Source organism: Oryzias melastigma, linkage group LG14 (genome assembly GCF_002922805.2).
Source record: "Oryzias melastigma strain HK-1 linkage group LG14, ASM292280v2, whole genome shotgun sequence".
NCBI lineage: Eukaryota > Metazoa > Chordata > Actinopteri > Beloniformes > Adrianichthyidae > Oryzias > Oryzias melastigma.
Window position 1 is genome coordinate 1,068,884 of NC_050525.1, and position 26,540 is coordinate 1,095,423.

General features: G+C 42.2%; 1 protein-coding gene across 2 annotated transcripts; it reads right to left on the reverse strand.

Annotated features, from left to right (window-relative positions):
* On the reverse strand, positions 1 to 25,589 carry LOC112140490 (C2 domain-containing protein 2). Of its 2 annotated transcripts, XM_024263467.2 has the most exons (13): positions 24,755 to 25,589; positions 24,417 to 24,512; positions 21,868 to 21,981; positions 18,424 to 18,525; positions 17,922 to 18,038; positions 10,009 to 10,117; positions 7,863 to 7,971; positions 7,723 to 7,787; positions 5,851 to 5,966; positions 5,620 to 5,779; positions 5,298 to 5,539; positions 4,901 to 5,168; positions 1 to 3,223 (listed from the first exon to the last, which is right to left on the reverse strand). In XM_024263467.2, exons 1-13 carry the CDS (start codon positions 25,043 to 25,045, stop codon positions 3,003 to 3,005), a joined length of 2,010 nt encoding a protein of 669 aa, XP_024119235.1. In that variant the 5' UTR covers positions 25,046 to 25,589; the 3' UTR covers positions 1 to 3,002. The 2 variants fall into 2 exon arrangements, with proteins under 2 accessions (XP_024119235.1, XP_024119243.1); XM_024263475.2 differs by lacking the exon at positions 18,424 to 18,525.
* Between the last annotated feature and the right edge of the window lie 951 nt (positions 25,590 to 26,540).

A 26,540-nucleotide genomic window follows, 5' to 3' on the forward strand; every position in this document is an offset into this window, starting at 1 on the left:
TAGTCTTTACTGCAGATTTATTGCTGAAGATGAAGCAGAGTTAGGAGTGGCTGCAGTGGAGGGCAGATGCTCTGAGGGGGCAGTAGAAACCTGCCTCTGCCTGTGCATAGGGCAAAAGGAGAAAACACAAAAGCTGGAACTTAATCACCCTTTCCCTTCTGATCCTCAGTCTGAAGGGTTCCCTCTACAAACTGGACATTTTAAAATGAAAATGCTGAAATGTTTGTACCAAAAACACACATGGATGAAGAGGCGTTCATAAAAACCTGTTTTCAATCCTCAGGTGGAGCAGACAGCCGGTAAACTATTTGAGGTGCTTTGGTGTCTCAATCAGAGACTGCAGAACATGCAGCGGATGCTGGTCTTTCAGAACCAGCACACCTGACAGAGCTGGACTCTACCAGGTTGGTCTAGATCAGAGCTGCTCAAACCTGGTCCTCGAGGTCCCCAGTTTACTCAGGTGTTTCCATGTTCTGATCCAGGTAATGAGCAGCATCAAGTGCAGGAGGACCTGGAGACCGGCCAGAGGACCAGGGTCGAGGAGCCCTGAACTAGAGAAAGCACAACATCATTCCTCAGTGACCCTGAGGCGATTGGGTCACGTCGGTCACATGGGACATCGGAGCAGAACGCAGCAGCACAGACAGATGCACAGACACAAATACAATCATTAGCCGTATTACACAGAGAGCAGGTTGTTTTCAAACGCTTCGTTTGTTCAAGCTGGGAGAACATTGGAGGAGCAGAGAGCTCCTCCAGCTGCAATAGAGAACCTCACAGTCCTAAATTCCCTTTAGACAAATCCCTTAAGAGGACCAAACAAAAAGGAGACGGGTTACTTTGAGGAGAGCGACTGAGGCGTTTCCACGCCTGGAGATGTCATCAGACCCAACCGGCTGAATCAGGGTGTGACTTCTGTGACGCCAGCCACTAAAATCTCTTTACAAATAACTACAGTGGATGAAAGAAGTATTTGTAGGTTTGCCCTCTTAAAAAGAAACCAACAGTCTTTCATCCCAATGGTTCATTTGAACAGTGAGAGACAGAAAATCTCGAAGAAAATCAAGAAATCCACTTTAAAGAAGCAAGGGACTCTTACAACCCTTGTGCTCTCTTATGGGGTCCAGATGACCCTGCCCTTACAGTGACGTGTGACCCCTCCCGTGACAAACGTGTCATGTCTGCCACGGACACCAGTGACAGTCAATTCTTAGGGTTTCCAGATGACCCCACTCCCAATGTCAACATAGCTAGGATAGCACCAGGGATAGTAGCCACGAAGAGTTCTGGTTCACACAGACCAGTTAGACTCTCCTAATCAACCCGTCGCCTGAACTGAAGACACTTGTTTGAACTGATCACCTGTAGAACAGACACCTGTCCACACTCAGACTCCAAACTCTCCAACATGGAAAGACTAAAGAGCTTTCAGTGGATTTAAGAGAGAAGATTGTAGACCTGAAAAAGACCAGAATGGACTACAGAACCAGCAACAAGCTGGAGGTTAAAGGTCACAACTGTTGGTACCAAGAACATGAGCATCAATCCACCTCAGATCTGACCTGGAGGGGTTTCTATGATCATGAGAACAGAGAGAAATGGTCCTAAAACAACAGCAGGAGTTAGATGATGATCTGGAGTTACAGTCACCAGGAAAACCTTTAGTAAGACTTTACACTACAATGATTTAACATCTTACAGTGCTGGTAAAGAAGACACACGTGCAGACCCGTATGAAGTTTGTCAAAGAACACCTTCAGGGTTCCAAGCCTGATCAGGAGAAGGTTCTGTGTTCAGATCAGACCAACATAGAGCTCTTTGGCCTCCACTGAACCGTTTGGAGGAAGAGAAATGCTGCCTATGACTCCAAGAACACCATCCCCACTGTAAAGCATGGAGGTGGAGGCATTATGCTTTGGGGGTGTTTTTCAGCACAGGGTTACTTCACCGTGTGGATGGGAGGATGGGTGGAGCGATGTAGTGTCAAATCCTGAGAGAGAACCTCCTTCTCTCCACCAGGAGACTTGCATGGATGGTGAACGGGTCTTCCAACAGGATCACGATCTATAACATAGCCAAGATAATCCAAGGAATGTCTGCAGAAGAATCGGATCAAGCTCATGGACAGGTCCAGACTCTGGACTTCAGTCCTATAGAAAACATGGAGAGCTGAAGCTCAGAGTGACCGAGCCACAGCCAACAAAACCTGAATGATTTAGAGTCATTTGCAGACCAGAATTCCTCCTGATATGTGCAGAAACCTGATCATCAACAAGAAACATCGGACCTCTGTGCTGATAATGAGGGTTTGTCATAAAGTAATAATTCTGTCCAGCAGGAGGTGCAGATTTTTATCCTCTTCAACGACATTTAAATAGGTTTCCTTAACTTCTTTAAAGAGGATTTCTTGATTTTCTGTCTGTCATTGTTCAAAATAACCATCAGGATGACAGACTGTCAGTTCCTTTTTAGGTGTGCAAACCTACAAACTCAAAGGTTTAAATGCTTAATTTCCTCCACCACATTTTGTAGCTGCAATCGTCTCACAGCTTTCTGAGAACAGATGAAAACAAAGCAAATAAAACAACAGAACTACCATACTTTAATTAAAAATAAGAAGTTTGTGTTGTTTGCTTTAAATGAAATGTTTTAGGACCTAAAATTAGTGTCAAAGTAGTCATTAATTCCCTCACTGTGTCTGCCTGAGAATGTTTCGTGCATAAAGTTACCAGAGCGCGTCCTGTCATCGCTCTGAAGGTTACAAACACCGCTCTGGCTCTGGACCGCCCTCCTGTGTGTGGAGCGGGCTCTTCAGAGTAAAGGAATCATGCAGACAATCATCTGTTTCAACACTTCGATGAACGTGTCCTCCTTTAGAGAAATGGTGGGAAGAGAAGGCGCTTCCATCAGCACAGCCTTCACATTCACAGTGCCGGAGCTGCAGAGCTGGATGTTAGCCAGTTTAGCTTTCAGGTGGAGGAGATGTCGGCAGCCATCTGGTATCAATCGTGCGGCTCCGCTGTGGCAGCAGAGCCGTTAGCTTTGCTCTTGCTCTTACTCTTGCGGCTGAGCATGCGGCCGATGGTGGCGGTGCGGCTGGCCCGCTCCACCGCGGCAGCAGACTCCAGGTAGACCAGGTCGTTGTGGGACTGGCTCATGCCCGGGTCTTTCCTCTGGTGGCGTCGCCGGAAGAAGAGCCTGGCACCCTTCTGAAGGAAGCTGCCTGCAGCACGGAGAAGAGGAGGACACGGCTTTCAGCACCGCCCAGACAGCAAAGGAACTCCGACTAATAGAAATAGATTAGTAAATTAGTCTGTGAGATTTTCCCTGATAAACTGGAAAATATACTTTAGCTCCAAGGATGAGTGTGAACGAGTCAGAACCGGTCAAAAATGGTTCCTTAAGTTTGCTGTGCAGATAGTCTGGATGTGGGTTCAGGGAGGGGATTTCATCAAGCTGTTCTATTTGACATTTAAAATCTCAATATAAACGGATAAACTGGAAAATATACTAAAGTTAAAAATACTTTCATTAGTACACAGTACTACAATACTAAGATACAATTAGATTTAAGATATTAATCCAATTACTCTCATTTGTAATAAAACTAGTCCTTGAATTATTATCGTCTATGTAAAGACTGAAAGTCTGTTTGTGCTTTTCTGCAGACTTTAGTGTACGGGTGATGATATCTAAAGAACAGTATGACTAAGTTTCACTAATGAGATCTAATCTAGTTCTACCAGAACTACATTTACCACAGTGCCAAAAGCTACAAGACTTGATGAGGAAACTTACTGGTGAGAACAAACTGTGTTTAACATCGCTCTTCTTTAAAGGAGAAGTTTAAATGATGGGAAAGAATCAGACCAGACAAAAACATTAGACGTCAATGAAAAACATGCTACTCTGATCAGTTTTTCTAAACTCCATTGTGACCACAGGAAGGAGGTCCAGGCGTTGCTGCCTTTTAGTTTTGTTCAAAGCATGTAAGACTTTTGAGTGAGAGGACTCAAATATTCAGCAGCAGTCAAGAATTCTGCTTAGATTCTCTAAAGCTGCACCCAAACTACAAGCTTGAGTGCAAAATAAAGACTTGGTAACTGTTGAATTTTTGAAAATTCAAACATTTTTTTAAAGTCAAATGTTCCTCCTATCAGACTCCAGTGTAAATTTGTCCCTCTGGAGAGCAAGGCCTCAGTTACAACTGCCCTTACGGGTAGATATGAACTGTCAAACTCAATCACATCCTGTATTCGCGGGTCGAACGGGATAAACATTTACTGAACACTCAAAAACTACATTTTAATAAACCTTAAAACTATATTTTTAACATCATTATGAACTAGATATAAAGCATTACCTGCGATATTGCTAGTGTGAATGCTGTAAGCTGAAGATGCTGAAACTGATAGATGAAATCGATGAAAATATGAGCTAAATGCCAAATTAGCCTAAAAATCTTTTTTTTTTAAATTAGGTTAGCCAAAACAGCTAGCATGTAGCTGAAATATTAGCTAAACTCCAAAATAGCCTAAAAAGATCGTAGTAAATGCCATAGTAGTCCAAAAAGCGAAAAGAATGCCGATTTTTAAAACTGTAACTTTTTAGCATAGTTATGAATAATAAAAAGGCAGGAATATTATTCCATAATAAATCAACTTAAACTTTAAATAAGTTTAAATATTTTACTCTCTATAAAAATATATTTTGTCAAAATAAACAAATTAGAAATAAGTTCAAGATAACATCGGGTCATTAATCAACAATCAAATATAATGAAAACATACATTATAAACACGAGATCTGCAAACATGTTTGTAAACAGTCTCCCATCAGCAATACTATAAACTGCTTGAATGGCCTCAGTGTCCCAGACACCGAGTCAGTGCCGTCTCACCTCTGGTCTTCTTGCAGCTTGCCTCAGAGACACACATGGACAGCGACGTGTGGTCCATTTCCTCTCCGGTCTGACTCTCCCAGTCATCTGGAGGCTGACCCACTCCAGTGGGCCCGTCCTGAGGCTGGGACTCCTCGGGAGGACTACTAGTTCCTGATACAATAGCGGTGGTCATGTCCTGAGTAGAGCTGCTCTCTGACATCGAGGCGTCCATTGCTGCAGCGTAGCCTGCCATTAAAGCCAGCTCGTCATCCTGAGACAAAGGGGTCTGAGGAACCAAGCACATTTCCATTCTTTTAGGAAGCAGAATGGTTTCCCATCTCTGACCATTTCTAAAACAGCTCAACTTTAACAATTTCAAGCAGAACTAATGAGAAGGATTTTAGGGGATGCTTACTTTGGCGATGCCTGAGATAATGATGGTACTTTTCTTAACAGGAGACTTGAGCTTCTGCTTCGCAGACTGATGGAGTTGTCGGATTGCTGCTTCTGCCACCGGGTCTGTGCCATTAAGCATCAGCAGCTCAGTGTCAGAGGACGACAAGGCCTTATTCACGATGCCCCCCAGCATAGAAACCTGCTCCGACACTCTGCGTTCACTGATCTTTGGCTTGTTCGCTGCCAAGTTCTGAACTGGATCTGGAGAAGCACAGAATGAACACAGAATGAATCACTGCAATGGTCTAACTGTGTCTGTCGGATGTTTTCTAGGCCTGTACCTATGTTAAGTGGCTGGCGTCCCGGCTTGCTCTTCACTGCGGTGATAGTGGTGACCACTGTTCCACAGGGCATGACTGTGCGGTCCATCTCCACTCTTTTACTGGAGGCTGGGGTAGGAGGCTGCCAGGACCTCACCTCGTTGGGGTCCAGGTAGGTGAACTGGTAGAGTGAGAAACATCAGTGTCTACATAACAGTTCAGTTTCTATGTTAACCAGGTGGATGGCCTTACATCAGTAGTTAGTGATCCAGTCACTTTGTCTTTGGTCATTAGTGCAAAAGTATGCTGTCCTTTGGGCTGCTTCTTCACCAGATCGAAAGGCACAGACGCCTGACCCAGTGAGGAGTCTGAGGAATAGAAATAGTTAGTCCTCCTAAATGTTCATTATTGCCAAAAGCGTTGGCTTATCTGCCTTCACACAAATGAAGCTAATCCTATTCGAACATTCGGTTCGTCTTTAAAGATCAACTCAAATGAAAATTGTGTTTTTGGTGCTTCTAACATGTTCTTGTAGCATTCTTCTCATGATGCAGGAAATGCATAAAATAATTTGAGATTAACACTGTGTTTCTGAGTATGCCTCATTCAGTCTGTGGTGGATCAGGAGCAGATGAAAGCTGGCGGTTTAAAATAACTCAGGTTTGTGATGCCGTAATTGCCATGGGCAGGACAAAGTCTCCCTGTTCTGGTCCAATTCTAAATCCTCCACTTTCAGACAAATAGATCCACGAACGTCTTAGTTTCCCTCGTCTGAGCTGGAATCTGGATCTAAACTGTATGGCTGGATAGAAACGATATTGATCACCATTTTGTTTTTTTGCTGTGCTAATGTTAGTTTTGGGTTGTGAGGAGCTGTTAGCTAGCAGGAGAGTGTAAACAAAGTAATACTGGGATATCAAAGTAGAGTTATTTCTAGGGCTGGGTATCGTTTTTAATTTCCAGAAACGATTCAAGTCGGTTCACAAAAGCCTGAATCGACTCGAGTCAGATTTTTTTCAATTCTTTTGATCCTCTCAATTCAATTTTGAGTTTACACATTTATACACATTTGCTTAGAAATATATTAATCATCGACAGTTCACATTCTGTAAATGTATCAGTGAAATAATGAGATTGTTAATATCATCCAGTGTTACATGGATTCTCTAAAGGAGAAGTTCTAACTAAAATGTTCAGATCATTAACATTGGAAACATTGTTCTGCTTCTCCTGGAGGACGTTTCAGTTTGGACACTAGGTGGAGATCACACTATAGGAGTACACCTCCAGAAGGACAGTATGAGGAAAAAACTGTGTTTAAGATCACAAATAGTTACTTTAAAAATATTTCCTTATAAGAGTTAGTAAAATTCATGCCTGTGAGTTTATAAAGATGTTCATTTAGTCAGAAATGTATGTTTAGATCGACCGAGTGTTAGCATTAGCTGTCCTATGGGAAATTCCATTAAACATTAGCATCAAGCTAGCGGACTTTAGCTTTATGTGCTAAATCGATTTATTTTTATCTGAATCAATTACTGATCTGTTAAGCAATTGATTCAAATTGATTAATCGATTATATTAACCCAGCCCTACTTATGTCCGCAGCAACAGTCCCGCCCACAACTCAAAAGCTAATTTTTAAGGAGCTTTAGAAAATTTGTCTTAAGAAAACGACAGAATTTTTTACTTTGGACAAAAAAAGGCATAATCAGCGATAACGTCAACTCCTATGGAATGACTTTCCGTGAAGTTCAGGAGCGTTTCTGGACATGTTTGACCTTCACTCCTCCACGTCTTTTTCAAACTTCCTTTCTGCACAGTCATGTGGACACAGAAAGGGCATCACTCTACTGTTCTCACAAAGTTAATAGAATGGAGTTATTAAAATTGTCTGTGCGCTGAAGCCTTTACTAGAACTAAAGGTCCAAACGGAAACAATCCCACACCATAATGCTCCCTCCACCAAACTTCATTTTTGGCACAAAGGAGTCCCACTGGACTCCACTATCTGTGGATGGTTCAGTGAATACTTTCAGCAAAGTAGTGAATCTTTTTCTGATATTTCACTACATAAAAGAGAGGAACTGTCCATGTCTACAGGTATGCAGAAGTTTCCTTCACCTTCCTGAGGCAGTCCGTCATTTATCACCTGAACATTCAGCTCTTTTGATCGTCCATTCAATTCACTGAAAGAAAACAGAAAAAACAAAGGATCTCAAATGACTGTACATCTCAAACCCAACAATGATGCTCTGACTTACAAAATAAAAGGCTGGTCCCATGTTGGGCTCGGTGTGTTCTTCAACACAGAGGTGCTAAACTTCTGCGGAGGGTCATCCAACCACAGAACACACAGAGGGTTCATGCTGCCTGTGAAGATCATGAGCAGTAAAGTCAGCACCTCCATGAATGCTGAAGCATGCAGATGTGAGCAGAAGCTGAAAGGGGATCGTCGTTTCCAGAAAAGTCAGAACATAAATGTTCAGTCTTCATTTTAGGTGGTGGACAGCAATGAAAGAAGATTAAGAGCTGATATTTTGGACAATGACTCACCGCGAGAACAACAGCCATGAAAGCGTATTTGGGATCTAAAGTTTGAATCACTGAAATTTCTTTTAACAGCTACTCATTAAATCCATAACAGCTTTCATTAAACATGTTTATAACACCCAGCTGTTCAATCTGAACCCTTTAAGAGTGTCTTTCTGTCGTCTGTGTGGATAATCATCAGTCTCAAACATACAATCACACTGGTTACACACACACACAGTTGTTTTTAAAACACCTTTATGAGGCAGGATAGATGTCAAAAAGAAACGTATTCATAAAGACAAAGTTGTGCACAAATTTATATTTTTTGCACAACTTTGCAGAAAAAATATGAATACATTTAGTTTTATGTTTAACATCTCTTTTGTAAACTAGTTTTTCTTTGTCTTTAATAGGAATTTCTCCTGTTTACAAACTGTCAAAAACACATAAATACCGGTACATCAAAATACATCGAGTCCCAGAACATCGATTGATCAAACTGCACTTGCATGTTAAAGTTTATTTAGTTCACTAAACTAAAATAGAACTTTTTAGAATGTTATTGATGCCATAACGGGAACATTTTCTTGATAGTCATAGCTGTTGAAAATGTAATAAAACAGATCAAATCAGAGGGATCTGTGACTGCATTTTGTGGTTTTCAGCTGATTGTATAAACATTCTAGCAGAGGATGATTTTAGACCCAGAGTGGTGGAAAACAGCCTAAAAGAAGTAGCAGACATACCAGTCCACTCATTAGGTGGTTTACAAAAAAAATGTCTATTAAAGTTAGTTGACAACAAGAGGATAACGTAACGAAAACTGCTAAGCTAACCTGGAGCTAAAGTATGCTAACTGGTAACCAACAATCTGTGGGATCAGAATACCCAACTCTCTGTTTCTAATGTTTCTATCTTTTTGACTAAGGCTGGAGTTGGCTCCCAGTTAGCCTTCTTTAGCTCCGAGTTAGCTTAGCTGTTCTTGTCATTTCCATCCATTCTTGTAACCCACAATCCCTTTGGGTCAGTACACATCTACAGGACTCACACACATCACAGAAGAGCTGATAGAAGAGTTAGTGCACAAAATATTAATTTGTGCACGACTTTGTCTTTATGAATACGTTTCTTTTTGACAGCTATGTTACCCTAGACACCTTCATTAAAACCAAATGTAAACTGTAAGATGAGAGTCAATGAAAAGACAAAGAGCCAAACTAGTGTGTAAAAAGGGCCTGAAATGTCATCAGTTTGGTTCTCCGAATGTCTTGGGGATCAAGCAGCAGACCAGTATTTTCTGAATTGAAGTTAAGCCCCTCCCCCTTTTTTGCATTTTCCAAGTCTGGGCTGAGTGGAGTCAGCCTCCGACTGTCCTGTTTATAACCCTCATGCTCTCTTATGGGTCCAGATGACCCTCCATTGCAAAGGTGACAGGATTTCATGTCTGGCACGGACACCAGTGAAAACTCCTGTCCTGTGGGGTCCAGACGACCCCCCTTTTAATGTAAACATGCCTGTGATGGCACAGGGGTTACGGAGAATCTGGTTGCATAAGTCAGACAAAAAATGCTGTGTGACATAGAAAATATTCTGGGTGGGCCACAAGCTCCCTGCTCCGGAGCTTGTCTACATCTTCTAACACCTTTGCTTCATTTTACACACTCATCATTGGAACCATGAAGGATACATAGCATCAGCTTTTTTAGGCTGGTTGTCTTGTATGAGGGGCAGAAATTCAATAAGGGCTTTCTCCATGATTTCCACAGAGATGTCAGAGTAAAACTTGAACTCTAGATCCGTGTTTGTCAGACTGAAAAGCTGCACCTTGGTGAAGTCGTGTGTAAGGCAGCAAACATCCATCAGGCTGCAACTAACCTGCAGCGCTGTCCTCCTGGTTTAGAGTCGCTCTGATGTTCTTCACTAGAAGTTTCCAGTCGTGGGCACGTGGGGGCTTTGGGGGGGACACTCCTTTTTTGCAAGAGTCCTGTTATGAAACCAGAGTGTAACTTTAACTGAAATACAACGTGAAAGATGCAAACATGTTCTCTGATGTTCGTATAAGAGGGAGTAATTCTACAACACTAACTCTTCTGTGATGTGTGTGAGTCCTGTAAATGTGTACTGCAAAGCAAAACGGGGAAATATAGGATTTTAAATATATTCAACTACAACAATGCATGCTTTTATTTCTAGTAGACTACATTACTGTAATGCCCTGCTCTCTGGTCTTCCCAGAAAAAGCATATCAAACCTTCAGCTACTACAGAATTAAGCTGCACGCGTGCTGACAAAGACCAGGGGGCGGGAACACATTACACCGATTTTAAAATCGCTGCATTGGCTCTTTGTGCAATTCAGAATTGATTTTAAAATTATTTTATTGGTTTATAAATGTTTTTATGGTATTGGGCCCTCTTATTTATCTAATATGATTTTAAGGTATGAGCCCTTGCGGAGCCTGAGGTCCTCTGGAACAGGCCTTTTAGTCATTCCTAAAGTCAGAGCGAAGACATACGGCGAGGCCTCATTCAGTTATTATGGACCTCGCCTGTGGAACAGCCTCCCAGAGAGCCTGAGGGCCGCAGAGACTGTTCATGTTCTTAAAGGGAGGCTCAAGACCTACTTTTTAATCTGGCTTTTAGTTGAAATAGAAAGTTATTTTATTTAATGATCTTAAGTTGTTTTATGTTTTCTCTTTATGCTTTTTTACCTAATTGATATTTATCTACTTTTACTGATTTATGTCTGTCTATTTTATATCCGTTTTTATTTTATTTATCTATTTTACTCCTTTTACATTTTTAACTCCAGTGTCTTCCTCTGAGGGATCCTCCACATCAGTGATTGACCTTTCTCAGTAAACGGGGTCACTGCAGTGGGATCTTCTGGGTCTGGCTCTTTGCTAGGATCTGGGGGGTCCTGTAGTAGTGTACTCTGTGAACTTGATTGGGGGATCACTAGTGTGGACAGGTCCCTAAAATATTGTTTCCTCACTGCAGTACAAGCCAGATTTCTATTTTCTGTCATTTATTTTATTTTATTTATTTTAATTTATTCTATTCCTTATCGTAGTGTGGCAACATGTCGACGTGTGTTTGTGTTTGTGTGTGTGGAGAGGTGGGGGTGGGGGGTTGAGGACATTGTTTTGGTCCTACAATGTTTCCCGTCCTTTGTTTTTTAAAATTTGATTATTTTTATGTCATCCACTTTGATTGAAATGTATTTTTCTGGAAAGGTGCTATACAAATAAAGTTTGATTTGATTTGAAGAATCCTTAATGTATAAAAGGCAAAAGAAGACATTTGATGGTTTGTTGACCTGCTGTATACTGAACATCGGTGCTATAGCTGCTGACCCTTAAGGAGAACATGTGTCTTTATTTATTAAAACCTTAAATCAGATAATCTGAATTACTGATTTGAGAAATAATCATTCACCAAACAGTGAAGAGGAGATACCTTCAAATCAAAAGCCAGATTTGAATTATTTGGAATAAACTTTGGGATAAAACTTTGGGTCTCCTCTGCTGTCCATCAGATGTGTTGATAATAGAATGCTGTGCATCAGGTAATCTGGCTTGGCTCAGGCTGCTCAGTTTTTTTTTTAAATAAACTTTAAAAAATAACATCACACTACCAATCGAACCAACAGAGTCCATTCATTATATAATAATCAACTAAACCAAAAAGCTGAGAGAAATTGTTTTCATTAGAGTGCTTCAAAATAAAAGCAGCAAACATGTCAACAGCATTTTCCCCACAGCTACACTTACCCAAACAAGAACTAGAAAAACCTGGTGTCATGCCGAGTTCAGCCTGCCATCATTCACACCTTCAGCATGAACACTCAGCAAAACACCCCAGTGAACTGTACAGAAACAACAGAGTAGCGTCGGTCTGTGGTGGATATTATCCCATAAACACACATCCCTCTGTTGGTTGATGATCATTCACAGACAAATGTGTTTATCGAGTTAAACGTTGGTTTTCATCATGCTTCACCCTCAAAAATACTCTAAAAGTAAAACGATTTTTAAATGTACAGAAACGATTCCATTTAGATTACAGTTGCACTCAGGTATTGTATGCTGTCGTTTGTTTATCATGTCCCTTTATTGAAAATTTGTGCTCTAAATATTATAATTAAGTCTTGGATTGAGAGAACAACCTTAAATTGTTGTCTTTTTGAGCTGCTGGAACACAAAACGGTTGCAAAAACTACAAACCATCCATTCACTTCTGACTTTTCTTCAGGAAATGTTTTTCAATGTGTTTTTTCAGCTACTGAGAACGTTTGACCCCGTAAAATGCTGACTTTGGTAAGTTTGTCATTGAGTAGCTCTGGTGTATATAGTATACAAGCAGACTAGTAATATATTAACCAATGGTAAAAATTATATAAGATTAAAAAAACTCACATCTTGATGTAGAATAAAACAATCCTAAACATCTGATCCATAAATGTTTAATCCAAGCAGAAACTTTTAGGATTATGACATTCAATTACAGAGAGAAAAAAGACTCACTCTAATTTGTGTGTGCATAATTCTTGATTTGTAAGTCATTATGCATCTAAGTACAACAATTACAAAATATCAAAAAAAGAGAAGGGTCGGGCGCTGCCTGTGTTTTAAAAACGCTCATTTTGACTTTATTTTTTTTAATTAGTTATTGGGCATATCTGTTCAAGAAAGTGGAAAAATGTCAAATTTCACCAGATAAAATTCCCATCACATTCAAATTACTCCCCGGTGGGCCCACCACCTGCAGGGGAGCTCTGAAGGGGCCGGTGCATTGTGGTTTGGGTGGCAGTCGAAGGCGAGTGCCTCGGCAGCCCAAACCCCGGGCATGGAATTTGGCTTTTGGGACATGGAATGTCACCTTTCTGGGAGGGAAGGAGCCTGAGCTTGTGCGAGAGGTTGAGAGATACCGGCTAGATAGTGTCGGGCTCACCTCCACACACAGCCTGGGCTCTGAAACTCAGTCCCTCGAGTGAGGCTGGACTCTCTACCACTCTGGAGTTGCCCATGGTGAGAGGCGACGGGCTGGGGTGGGCTTACTCGAGACCCCCCAGCTCAGCCGTCAAGTGTTGGAGCTCACACCGGTGGACGAGAGGGTCGTGTCCCTTCGCCTTCAGGTGGGGGACAGGTCTCTGACTGTAGTTTGGGCTTACGGGATAAACAGCAGTTCGGAGTACCCGGCCTTCCTGGTGTCTCTTGAAGGGGTACTGGAAAGTGTGCCCCAACAGGGACTCTGTCGTCCTCCTGGGGGACTTCAATGCCCACGTGGGCAATGACAGTGGCACCTGGAGGGGCGTGATTGGTCAGAATGGCCTACCGGACCTGAACCCGAGCGGTGTTTTGTTGTTGGACTTCTGTGCACGTCATAGTTTGTCCATAACGAACACCATGTTCGAACACAAAGGTGTCCATCAGTACACCTGGCATCAGGACACCCTAGGTAGGAGATCGATGATCGACTTTGTAGTCGTTTCAGGCGATCTCCGGCCGTGTGTTTTGGACACTCGGGTAAAGAGAGGGGCAGAGCTGTCCACTGATCACTACCTGGTGGTGAGTTGGATTCGCTGGCGGGGGAGGAGGCCGGAAAGACTTGGCAGACCCAAACGTACTGTGAGGGTCTGCTGGGAACGTCTGGCTGAGCCCTCCGTCAGGGAGGTCTTTAACTCCCACATCCGGGAAAACTTCAAGCAGGTACCGAGGGAGGTTGGTGACATAGAGTCCGAGTGGACCATGTTCTCCACCTCTATTGTCTCCGCTGCTTTCCGGAGCTGCGGTCGCAAGGTCTCTGGTGCCTGTCGTGGCGGCAACCCCCGAACCCGGTGGTGGACACCGCAAGTAAGGGATGCCGTCAAGCTGAAGAAGGAGTCCTATCAGGCCTGGCTGGCTTGTGGGACTCCAGAGGCAGCTGACAGGTACTGGCAGTTTAAGCGAGCTGCGGCCCTCGCTATGTTGGAGGCAAAGACTCGGTCCTGGTGAGGCCATAGGACTATCGGTTGGCCTCAAAGAGATTCTGGCAAACCACCCGGCGCCTCAGGAGGGTAAAGCAGTTTTCTGCAGACACCGTTTTCAGTGCAGGTGGAGATCTTCTGACCTCAACTGGGGACATTGTCAGGCGGTGGAAGGAATACTTTGAGGATCTCCTCAACCCTGCTGACACGCCTTCCGTTGAAGAAGCAGAGGCTGAGGACATTGGGGTGGAACTGTCCATCACCCAAGCTGAGGTCACTGAGGTAGTCAAAGAGCTCCTCGGTGGCAAGGCTCCGGGGGTGGATGAGGTTCGCCCTTAGTACCTCAAGTCTCTGGATGTTGTGGGAGTGTCTTGGTTAACATGTCTCTGCAGTATTGCGTGGCAGACAGGAACCGTACCACTGGACTGGCAGACTGGGGTGGTGGTTCCCCTTTTCAAGAAGGGGGACCGGAGGGTGTGTTCCAACTACTGGGGAATCACACTCCTCAACCTCCAGCATGCATTGGAGCGGTTTGCAGCCGAGTGTGAAACGGCTGGGATGAGGGTCAGCATCCATTAAGTCTGAGGCCATGGTTCTGGACCGAAGAAAGGTAGTTTGCCGCCTCTCGGTGGGTGGAGTGCTCCTGCCTCAGGTGGAGGAGTTTAAATATCTTGGGGTCTTGTTCACAAGTGAGGGAAGATCGGAGTGTGAGATTGACGGGCGGATTGGAGCTGCGTCCGCCATTTTGCGGTCGCTGTACCGGTCCGTTGTGGTGAAAAGAGAGCTGAGCCAGAAAGCAAAGCTCTCAATTTACCGGTCGATCTTCGTTCCAGTACTCACCTATGGTCATGAGCTCTGGGTCGTGACCGAAAGAACGAAATCCCGACTACAAGCGGCTGAAATTAGTTTTCTCCCCAGGGTGGCTGGGCCCTCCCTTAGAGATAAGGTGAGGAGCTCGGTCACCCGGAGAGAGCTTGGAGTAAAGCCGCTTCTCCTCCGGATCAAGAGGAGCCAGTTGAGGTGGTTCGGGCATCTGGTCCGGATGCCTCCTGGACGCCTCCCTGGAGAGGTGTTCCGGGCATGTCCCACTGGGCGGAGGCCCCGGGGAAGACCCAGGACACACTGGAGAGACTATGTTTCTCGGCTGGCCTGGGAACGCCTCGGGGTCCCCCAAGAGGAGCTGGAGGAAGTGGCCAGGGAGAGGGAAGTCTGGGCATCTTTGCTTAGACTGCAGCCCCCGCGACCCGGTCCGGATGAAGCGGAGGAAGATGGATGGATGGATGGATAAAATTCACAATCTAAGTATAAAAGAGCTGATAAGGAAACTCTGGTGGGTGGGGTGAGCATTCTAGTAGTATTTAAACACATCACTCACGAATGAATCAGACACGTGAACAGTCTCACCACAGATTCCTACGTAACTGAGGTTTTGTGTTTGCGCAACAAGTGATTTGTGCGTATTTCTTTGTAAAGATTTGTGCGTGTAATTAGTTTCAAGCTGTTGTACTTTAAATTTGTGCAAATGTACATTTTTTTTGCTTTGTAATTTTTTTACTTATACAAAAAATGTATTATATGAGTTACAAATCAAGAATTACGGAATCGGACCGAGTGTATTTCCTCTCCATATCCAATGACCAAAGAGAGAAAAAAAATCCTATAGAATCACATTCTGTGAGTTAAGCTTTAAGATGCTTTCACACCGAACGCGATTTGCGCAACAGATTTGCGTGCCCTGCCCCTCTTTCTCCATGTGGCAAATTCGCTGGTCGTCGCCTGTCAAAAAATGTGTTCCTGATGCCTCGGCTGCATGTGGGAGGAGCTACCAGCTCTGTCTGTGAATATCTAAGTTAGAATGAATGGAAGACACATGATGTGGAGGAATAAGGTCTATTTATAGTGAAGAGTTCTACATAAACATCAGTAATCATGTCTCCATGTTTGGGTTTATATGATTATTATCAGTGTGACCTGACCAAGAATGATTCAGAATTCCTAGAAACTCTCCTCAACCTTTGGACAATCTTCCAGGGTTAGAAGATTTTCCCGGTACAGGGGGCTGTGTCTGTATGACAGCCGTTAAACACCGTGTTTCGGATGCGACACAGCAACCTGTCAATCTACATTTTGGCTGTGCCGCCCAATTCGTGCCTCGCCGCTCAAATTGAGTTGCTGGCAAATCGCGCCGCAGGACTTCAATTCGCCTCAGAGCGCGCCTGTACCATTGATTAACATCGGAGCTGGCCGCCTCTGCAGCGCGAATCGCGTTCGATGTGAATGCACCTTTAGAATCATGCATCTGTACAGAGGTTGACCCGTATAGATTGTCTGGGCCTGTGGAGGGTCGTATACAGGTGAGGCCACATCTTACGAGGAGAGAAGTCCCTTAGACTTCCACCTTAACCCCTTTGGAACTGACCAACGCTTTCAGACGTCCTGCCGTCCACCGTAATAACTTATTTGAATATTCTGTGATTGATGGTTTATTTAATTAACCCTTTAACACCTGAGGCGTCGTCTGTGACGCTTTAACACAAAATCTTTCACATACTGTAACTATTCAACTGTTAACGCAATAATTCTAGTAGATTGTGAAGGAGAAAAGTTGAAAAGTTACAGTAAATCAAAGAACAATAACACTGGAGTTCCAGTGTTAAAGAGTTAAAGAGAGAATTTGTCATTTATTTGTAATTTTTAGGACAAAAGTGATCTTTTATTTAATAAACAAGGCAGAAGATGAACACCGATCTGACGGCTGCAACCCAGAGCAGAGGACCTGCTGTGGGGATCAGAACGGAGCTGTCTGCTCTTAGAAGTCCAACAACCAGGAAACCCAACATTATCATGTTTTGAGGTGGGAGCAGACATGAATTTTCTACAACGAGCACCGGTGTCGTCTAAAATTTGTGGAAATTCTGCAGTTCACGTGAAAGTCCCGCCCACCGCCCACCCAGGAGGTGAGCGGATCAGAGTGGACAGACACATCTCCACCTGAGAGCAGATTCCAGCCAAGCAGAACACTTGAAATACAACTGGATCAAACTTTTATCACTTTTCACAAACACAATAAGGAAAATTTATGAGGGAAAAAAGGCTGAAAAAAAAAACAGAATTCTAGTAAAAATGTCAAATGGACAGCAGTGATATTAATAAAGTTCAATTCAGAACTTCTTATGTTTTGGCCTTCCTGGTAGCTGAATCCACACAGACTGAAGCCACATTAGAAAGGTCACATCATTGACATGTGAGGTCTGGATGTCCCTCTATCAACAGAAACTCTTCATATATGCGACCCATAGAAATCTGAGACTTTTTCTGTTGTATGCTCATACAAAAACGTGTTGATTAGATGGACAACAAATTTTATTTTTGTTGTTTTTGTGAAATTACAACTAAAACTTTCATTCTATGTTGTAAAAACAGTTTTTTGGAGTTTCCAAAAATGAATGAAAATTTATCTAATTTCTCCAGATGGAATTTTCTGCTTATGCATGATTTTATGTCTAGTGGAAAATGACTAAATAAAGGTGGTGTCACATAGGAGAGGTTGTGCCAATTAAAATGAAACAAAATAAGCATCAGGTAGTCTTTCAATTGGAAAACAGAGGTAAATTCAAAAGTAGACAGAAACAAAGTTTTAGACCCTGGATTCCAAAGGATTAAGGAAGATCATGAAAATGGAACGTACCATTGTCGTGTGTGGTTAAGTGTGCTGTGAAATATTTGTAAGGATAATATAAAGTACACGCACTTGCGGGTGATGCTGTTCTTACCAACTTCATGCAAATACTGCAGAATAACAGCAGTTCAGACAGTCTCACCTGGATCTCTGAGGCCTGAGCAGCTCTACAGCTCAGCAGCACGGAGGGATGAGTTCTGCAGAAAAGATCTGCGAGCTGCTTCTTCAGGACGTCTGTGCTGCAGCTGCTGTTGGTGTCCTGATGGAGAGAGGACGACGTCAGAACAATCTCACTAAAGAAATGAAAGAACTGATCTGCTCTGTGATGGTCAGGAACATTAGAAGCCATGACAGATCCTCATTACAGAGGATGCTCAAGTCCCTCCAGCCTAACGCACACAGCTCTTCCTCTGCAGAGATGGAAATGTCTCTGACAGCAGAAGGAGAAGCGTCCCTCTGCACGGCGAGGAACAACAATCATCTCAGAGGCAGAACAAAGCTGTCTAAGAGGCTGATGACCGACCAACAACACTGATCAAGCAGGAAACCACAGTCTGACTGATCCTTTCAGAAACTGATCCAAACTGGTTTTCCCCCATGACCAACAGAGCAAAGTTAAAAGAAAGTTTCTGGCTTAAACTTACATGAGTGTCTGCAGGCGTCAGCTGCAGGTCTTCTGCATCCAGATGAGACACCTTCCAGCTCACCTGGATCTCATCTTCAGCTTCTTGCAAGTGGAGATGGAGCTGATAAGGAGATGGGAAGTGATGTCACACACACTCACACACCTCGTCCATCACCCATTTAACAATATCAATCTACCAAGCAGACGGGTCCACTCTCATGCTGATTAACTGAACCACTTAAGCAGATCATTTGTAGGGAAAGACTTCTGACAGAATGAAGTGCTTTGTCCGTTAAGGGGTATTAGAACCCTTCTGAAAAACAATTTTAGATTCAACAATTGAAAAAATATATAAAATAAAAATCAGACTTTCTTATACTGTAAATAATGCAAAGGAGAAACATTTCTAAGACTGCCACTGGGGCACAGGAAAACAAACAAACTAAAGAACGGAGAACATGAATTCCCCACCAACATGTGTGGATTCCAGCGTAGGACTGAACAAAAGTCCATGTGACCGCAGCTATGAACGGAGGCTGCTGAGAAAACACTGTACAGCTGGATGCTTTTATTCTAACCATCTTTAGATCCATTTACAAATCATTCACATTGGTCTTTTAATGATGATGATGTTGTTTCAGACAAAATCTAAAACCCCGTGTCATTTTCTAAACAGGAGCGTGAAACTCAATCACACAAGAGGCCAAAATCCAAAACACACCTTAGATCGCGGGAGGAACAGGAGAAATATTTATTGAGCACTCTAAAACTACATTTTAAAACTTTAAAACCATAACTTTTTAACATAATTATGAACTAGATATATAGCATTACCTGTGATAATGCTGAATGCTGTAAGCTGAATTTGGCTGCTGAAAATGCTGAAATTGATAGCTAAAAATACTGAAGCCGATAGCTGAAATCACAGAAGCTGATAGCTGAAAACGCTGAAGTTGATAGCCAGCTAAAATATTAGCTAAATGTCAAATATAGCCTAAAAAAAAAAAAATTAGGTTAGCCAAGACAGCTAGCATGTAGCTGAAATATAAGCTAAATTACCATCAATCCATCCATCCATATGTATACATTCTGAGGCATTTGACATATCTACATTTAATGTTTTTTTTGTTGATTCCTTTGTGATTTGGTTTTTGTTGTTGTTTGCTCAGACAATATGAGCTAGAAGAGTATTAGGAAAAAAGTTATATTTAAAATTAAATAAAAAATTCTGAGACATTTGATGTATGTTTATATATATTTGATTAATTATGTTTCTTTTTGCTCTTCATTCATTTTCACCAAGTCAAGAATATTAAATAATTTATTGTTGTATACTACAAAAAATGGTAAATGGCGTATACTTGTATAGCGCTTTCTACCCTCCTTCGAGGGCCCAAAGCGCTTCACAGTCACAGACCCATTCACCCATTCAGACACACATTCACACACTGGTGGTGGCTCTGCTGCTGAACACTGGCGCCAACCTCCCATCAGAGGGAATTCGGGGTTCAGTGTCTTGCCCAAGGACACTACGACACATGGGGGGCAAGGCAGGAATTGAACCCACTCGCTTCCAATCAGGAGTCGACCGCCCTACCGCTGCACCACGGCCGCCCAATAAATCAAAAATAAATAAGGAGGAGGAAAACTCCATGTCCCTGACTGACGTGAGGAAATCAGGTAGAATAATTTATTATCACGGACTCAAGGTCCAAATAACAAGACAATAAAAAACATACAGAAATTCATACATAGAAGGTACAGTAATTATACATATAAAATACTCAGACCAATGGACATAAGAATCAAAGTAAAAACACGTTTTACAAACTTAAAAACTGAAAGGCTTATAAATCCTCCAGATTGGAGACTGATCTGTAAGAGTTCTGTGCTTTATATTAGTGAGAGCTAAAATCATGTCATTTCTGAGGCATTAAGACGTTAGATAAAAACCAGGTAGACTTGGTTTCACAGCACCTCCAGTATAGCCGAGAGGACCGACTGCTGCTGCAGAACAGCCGGGTTTGACCGGCCACGCCCCGAGCAGGCTGTGGTGGAGAACGGATCACACTGACGTTCCTGTTAAACAATCGCATCCATTCACTGAACTTACTGATGAAAACCACTCTTGAAAACCTACATCTCTGGTTTTCCTGACTGCAGCAGACAGAGAGAACCTCTGACTGCATCCCCGTCTGAGTCTCTGACTTCACGAAATAATGGAGCTTCAACCACCACCAGTCAGCCTGTACAACATTTGTTTTCCAGATCAGTCTAAAGCATTGAAAGACCAGCCTGTAAATACCAGGGATCAATGCTCAAAGCCCCGACAGCTCCCGGCGTTAGCCTCCCAGCTATAGTTAGAACAGAATAGGCTCGGAAAGGTGACAACCATCTTACTGGTTTAAAAATAGAAATAATACAATCTGTGCAGCCATTTACTCAACGAATCAGTGACCATTCAACACTTCACTAATTAAAACCATCAAAGCTCACAACCTAAAGCACAGAAAGATTGAATGAAAAGCCAAAGTTTGGCCTTCAGCTTCATGGTGTTTCAGGAGCTGGACAGTCCAGGGAGGAAGTTTGACTCATTAACAAAGCTGGATGTTAAATGTTGCAGTTGGAAATGTAAAGCTTTTCCAGAAGACTCTGGATAGAAAGAGCAACATGAGGTTTTGGCGCTTTAGTCAAGCTCAGGCGCTCAAACCTTCACATCTTGTGATGCTTCTGGGGAACAGTGGAGTCTGGGAAACATAATCTCCTATTAGACTGATGACGATGACTATCCCAGAATTCCCTCACCACTACGAGAATGAATGTCAAATCCCTTCACATTTTAGTTTGATACAGTTGTTTTTCCACATCAGAATAATCCTTATTAGAATATTCGTTATGGTCACATGACTTTGATCAATTCAAAGACTGGAATGATGGTTGATCAGTTTCTGCTGGGATGGTGGTTTTTGCCTTACAGTAAAATTGTATTCTCCACAATTGATTATCGATTTATCTCATTTATACCCTTCTGCTCTCCTCAGCTTGTTTACATTAAAAGTGGGGTCATCTGGACCCCACAAGACAGTGCGCTGAACTTTTTTTATCTTTGATTTTTGAGTTTCACTAATGTCCATGGCAGACCTTAAATCTGATCATCTAAATTACTGATTTGAGAAATAATCATTCACCAAACAGTGAAGAGGAGATTCCTTCAAATTAAAAGCCAGATTTGAATTATTTGGAATAAACTTTGGGTCTCCTCTGCTGTCCCTCAGATGTGTTGATAAGACAATGCTGTGCATCAGGTAATCTGGCTTGGCTCAGGCTGTTCTACATTTACAGTGAAGGAAATCAGAAAAGCCATTGACTTCCAAAGAAACCGGCACTTTCAGAATCAAACACAACAGATAAAAGAGAACGTCTCACACACACAATGATCCACAACATCACCAGCAGTGTTTACCTGCAGTTCCAGTGAAGCCATACATGCTGTGTATCTACAGGGATCAGCTGCAGCTGGCGATGCAGCAGTGACAGAAAACTGCAGATCCTCCCCAGTCACACTGCAGCAAGCCATCTGAGGGAGAGCAAGGACAGCGTCAGCTGGAAAAACCACAAAAAAGGAATTTTCTATCCAAACTTAGATTTTTAATCATTTTTTCTGAAAGGAAAAAAATCCATCAACCAATGATTTACTTTCATTTGTGAAAAGGCAATAAGAATAAAAAACTGCAATAAAACAGCTTTTGTTCTTATTGGGAACAAACCAGATAAAACAATTTAGCAACCTCTAAAGTCCCCTCTGATGAAAATCCAGTTTTTGAGTTTCTAACATGTCTGTGTGTTTTTCTTCTGAAAGAGAACAAATGTAATAAGAAATCATTTTGTTTTTGCATTTCCGAGCATTTCTCCTTTTAAATCAAACTGTCTTGGACAGACTCTGTTTGAATGAATGATCTTCTTTCCATCAACAGCTCTGCTGCACATGCACTAAACCCTCATCTGTTCCTAGTGTCTAGTTCAGGTTCTGGAGAAGAGAAGATGGTATCTTCACATTGACTGCAGTCAAATGAGCCGCCGTTCACATTTCTGTGGTCAAATCAGCATCACTGGATTTTTGGTGTGAGTTTCATCCAATACTTACGGTAGCAGGACTGAGAACGCTGGAAAATCTCCACCAGACTCCACGGAGCTTCTTGATGTGACCACGGAAATGTGAACGGCGGCTCATTTGACCGCAGTTGGAAAGGATTGTAAATCAATGAAAGAGCATTTTGATGTTAGCTTTGATTATTTTATCAAGAACTCTGAGAAACCAATGATTGAATGTATTGATCACAGTCAATAAACATTGGAGAATTAGCTAAAAGAGTCTTTGGTGAACTGGAAGGAGAAAGAATCAGGATTTTGGAGGAAGTTCTGTCCATGAAGATCTTCACTTCCTCGTCCAGCTGACATCCGGATCAGAACCATACGGCTGGACATTACCCAGATTCATGGGTGTTTTTATTCCCAAAGTTACCCAACATGGAAGACCTGGACCCGATTTTAAACTGACACGACGCTGAAGTCTCATAAAGAAAGATATGTTGTCATTAACAGTAGAATGATGAGTTCAAATATTTGTGGCTAACACATCTAAGTAACAAGTTCAAAGAAATGTATTCCCGTTTGTAAAGTGTTGAAGTTGTAATAGACATAAGAACGTTTTGATGGCGGAGTGAAAGAAGCGTTGCGGTTGGCCGGCTCCTCCTTAGTGCTGAGCCACACTGCTCTATAAGCTTCTTAAAGCACACACAGCATGTGCGTAAACATAATCCTCTGTTCATTAAACTCTGCACACTCAACAACAGAGCAGCACCTGCTTTATATCGGGACTGTCACAAAGAAAGGGCTGAGTTTGCATGGGGAGCGCCGCAAAGCCAGCCGTGCCAGAGAAGCGGGCCGTTTCTCCCTTCATGACCTCCGGGGAAATGAACGCTCTCTGGTGGCAGCTTGGTTTCAAACCTGTTCAGCACAGAATTCCACTTCAAATGTTTTCTGTGTGCTGTGAGAATGCAAAGCTCTCAAAACACGGTTTAAGAGGAAGATGAATAGAACACCCAGATGAATGAGTCGGCACTTGTTTGCAGCAGATTTGAATAGAAAAAAATGCTTTTTCAAACAGCTCGAGGATCCCAAGCAACACCAGAGTGGACAGGTGAAGCTGGGAACGTTATCCCACCAAGATTAGGAATGCACCGATTCTGTTCAAACCTTGATTTTTTTGGTCACAGATTTGTTTTGGTTTAATACATGATTTGTGCATTACAAACACAAAAATTCAGATTTTTTTTATTTTTTTGCTATCAAGCAAGTAACAAAGAAGAAAAACACCTTACAACACACTTATGATAGGCTTGGTGTGATGTAATAAAACAATTAATTCTTCTTAAATTCAGCTCAACGTGTGTTTGACACTTTCAACGTAAACATACGGACATGCAGGAGAGATGCAGCGATTTGCTTTTCCCATGACTGTTCAGTTGTGTCGGTTTGTTTTTTGATTGAAAATACATCCCTAGTGGTGCTGCCACAAACGATTATGTTAATAGGCGACTAATCACAGATTATTTTTTCTGATTAGTCGACTAATCGGGTCATTCGCAAAGTGGATGCAAAGCAAACATCTTAACATTGATAGCTTTAAATTACCTGTGATAATGCTAGTGTGAATGCTGTAAGCTGAATTTGGCCTCTGAAGATGCTAGTGCTGATAGCTGAAAACGCTGAAGATTATAGCCAGCTAAAATATTAGCTAAATGCCAAATTAGCCTAAAAAAATATTGATAGATGCCAAAATAGTCCAAAAAAATGCCATAATAACTTCTAACTTTACTACTCTGACTCCATATAATATAAAGTAAAGACTAATCGACTATTAAATTAGTCGTACACTGTTTGAATAGTCGATTAGTCGTCGATTAACCCTAATCCCTGGTGCAGACGATGAAGAGAGTCCTCACAGTTTACCTTGCTTCCAGCAGACTTCTGGAAGCTGGACACTTTGCTCAGGATGAGATCAGAAGCCTCCAGACTGTCCTCCTCAAACGTCAGCAAGACATTTCCCTGAGGAGTGACAGGTCAAAGCATTACAACGAAATAATATCTCCATAATAAAGATTTGAAAAATCTACTGTTTGTGCTATGGTAAACTGCCTGAGTTGTAACATGTTAATTCTAATAAAAGTAGAAGGTTGAGGGGTGTTCTTTAGTGATCCATGTTGATTCCACATGGTGGATCCCCAGTGAGGTGGTTTTATTGAAGTCACCTGCCTGACAGCAGTGGTGCTGGCGGTCATGAGACTTACCTCGCGCTCCCTGGATTTGTCATTCAAAGCTCTGCACCAAACCGTCCTCCACTGTGCCTTCCAGCTCTTCAGAGACAGCGCCCATCCCAGCAGGGCGGCCGCTTCCTCCTCTCCCTCCTCTCCCTCCTGCGCTGCAGCCGGCGGCGGCTTGTTTCCGACCAGCCAGTGTTGCAAATACTGAGCGAAATGCAGCGTCAGAGTAACCAGGGATGCGACGAACAGGGTCAGCATGCAGAGCCACTGAGGGTCCTCCACACCCAGATAGGAGGAGAAACTTCCCGAGCCGGACATGCTTCGATCATTCGAAACGCGATCACTGCGTCAAGATCTTCATTTCACACATTTGATTTAGGGTGAAAAATAAGAATAAAAGCACTAATCGACCTTAACTGAATGCTGATATCCATTTCAAACCCAAATTCAGCTTTTTGTCCCTCATAGTGTCCCGTGCTGCAGCTTCTAAAAACAGAAACGAGTTCCTAGTTATCAAAAGTGACATCCTAAAACCCTATTTACGAGGTCTGCGATCAAATTACTCAACGAAATCACACTTTTCTCATGGCTGTTGTTAGCTCGGTTAGCTACTCTCCTCCACGGTTCGTCTAACTAGCCATTCCCTGTTAGCTCCAGTTGTCGAAGTTTATTTTCTCGTGTCCTGTGAGTCTGTTGGTTTAGCGTCGACAAAGGAGTTAATAAAGAAAAAGAATGAAAGTAAACTCTTCCAAAGGAGAGGAGTTTAATCCATCCCGCTGGCTCGCTCTGACTGGACAAAGTTGCTTTATGGAGCGGAGATGTGGCACACACTGTAACTCCCACAATGCAACGGGGCGCTGACCTCCACTGGATGCCAAGCGTGTTCTCTTTATTTCTGTTTTCTAAAACACAAGTAAAAAAAAACACGTATTTTTTCAAGTTTATATACATATTAACCAACTACTTATTCATTCAATTGTTTATTTCCCTGGTCAATAAAGAGCAAACGTTTCCTCTTGGGTTGTGGAAATTCTCTCCGTTTTTATCTTTTGCATGTCCGTTGCAAATAAATATTTTCTTGTCATTTAATGGCATCAACAATATAATACGATAAATAATTGAAATCCGTTTGTTAAAGTGGTGTAAGTGTTTTGGTTTCAGAAGTTTAAGTTACTAAAATACTAAAGAAGAAAATGCAAAAAGTAACCTTACAAAAATTAATAAAAACATTACAAAGTTACAAACAAGATGCATTCAACTTTTTCTTAATTCTTTAGCGTGGATTTACGTCTGCTGCATTAACTGTATAAGTACGAACTTATTATTTATAGAGAGTCTCCTCTTTTTTTATATACAGTCTATGGTACGAACTGTATAAGTCTTACTTATACAGTCTATGGTCTGCTGTCAACGGGTATTTTGAGCTAAGGGACTTTCCGTAGATAGGACTAGGATTTTTTTTTAAGTTAGTTTTAATATTTAACTAACTTCGGATTCTATATATCAACGTACGAAGCATTGTATTAACCCCAAGATGATGGTACCCCAACATTACTTTGGTAAAAGCTTTAATATATTGTTTTATGCTATTTTTTAGGCGTCTCCTCGTTTGTTTGTTTTTTAAAGAAAACTTTATTGAACAAATCAAATTTACAGAACAGTTAGACAAATACATCCAAAACAAAGCAATGACTGCAAAAATAATAATATCCCAACACAGAATAATTACAGCGGGGGAAATATGAGTAAAAATGTATATACATTTTTTTTTAAAAATAATAATTTCGTGTCTCTTGTGTTGGTAAACAAACTA

Coding starts and splice junctions, on each gene's coding strand:
- LOC112140490 (XM_024263467.2), bottom strand. CDS start 25,045: ATGTCCGGCTCGGGAAGTTTCTCCTCCTATCTGGGTGTGGAGGACCCT. Junction 5,540..5,619: donor ACGCCAGCCACTTAACATAG/GTACAGGCCTAG, acceptor GTGCTTCTCCAG/ATCCAGTTCAGAACTTGGCA. Junction 3,224..4,900: donor AAGCTGCAAGAAGACCAGAG/GTGAGACGGCAC, acceptor TCCGTGCTGCAG/GCAGCTTCCTTCAGAAGGGT.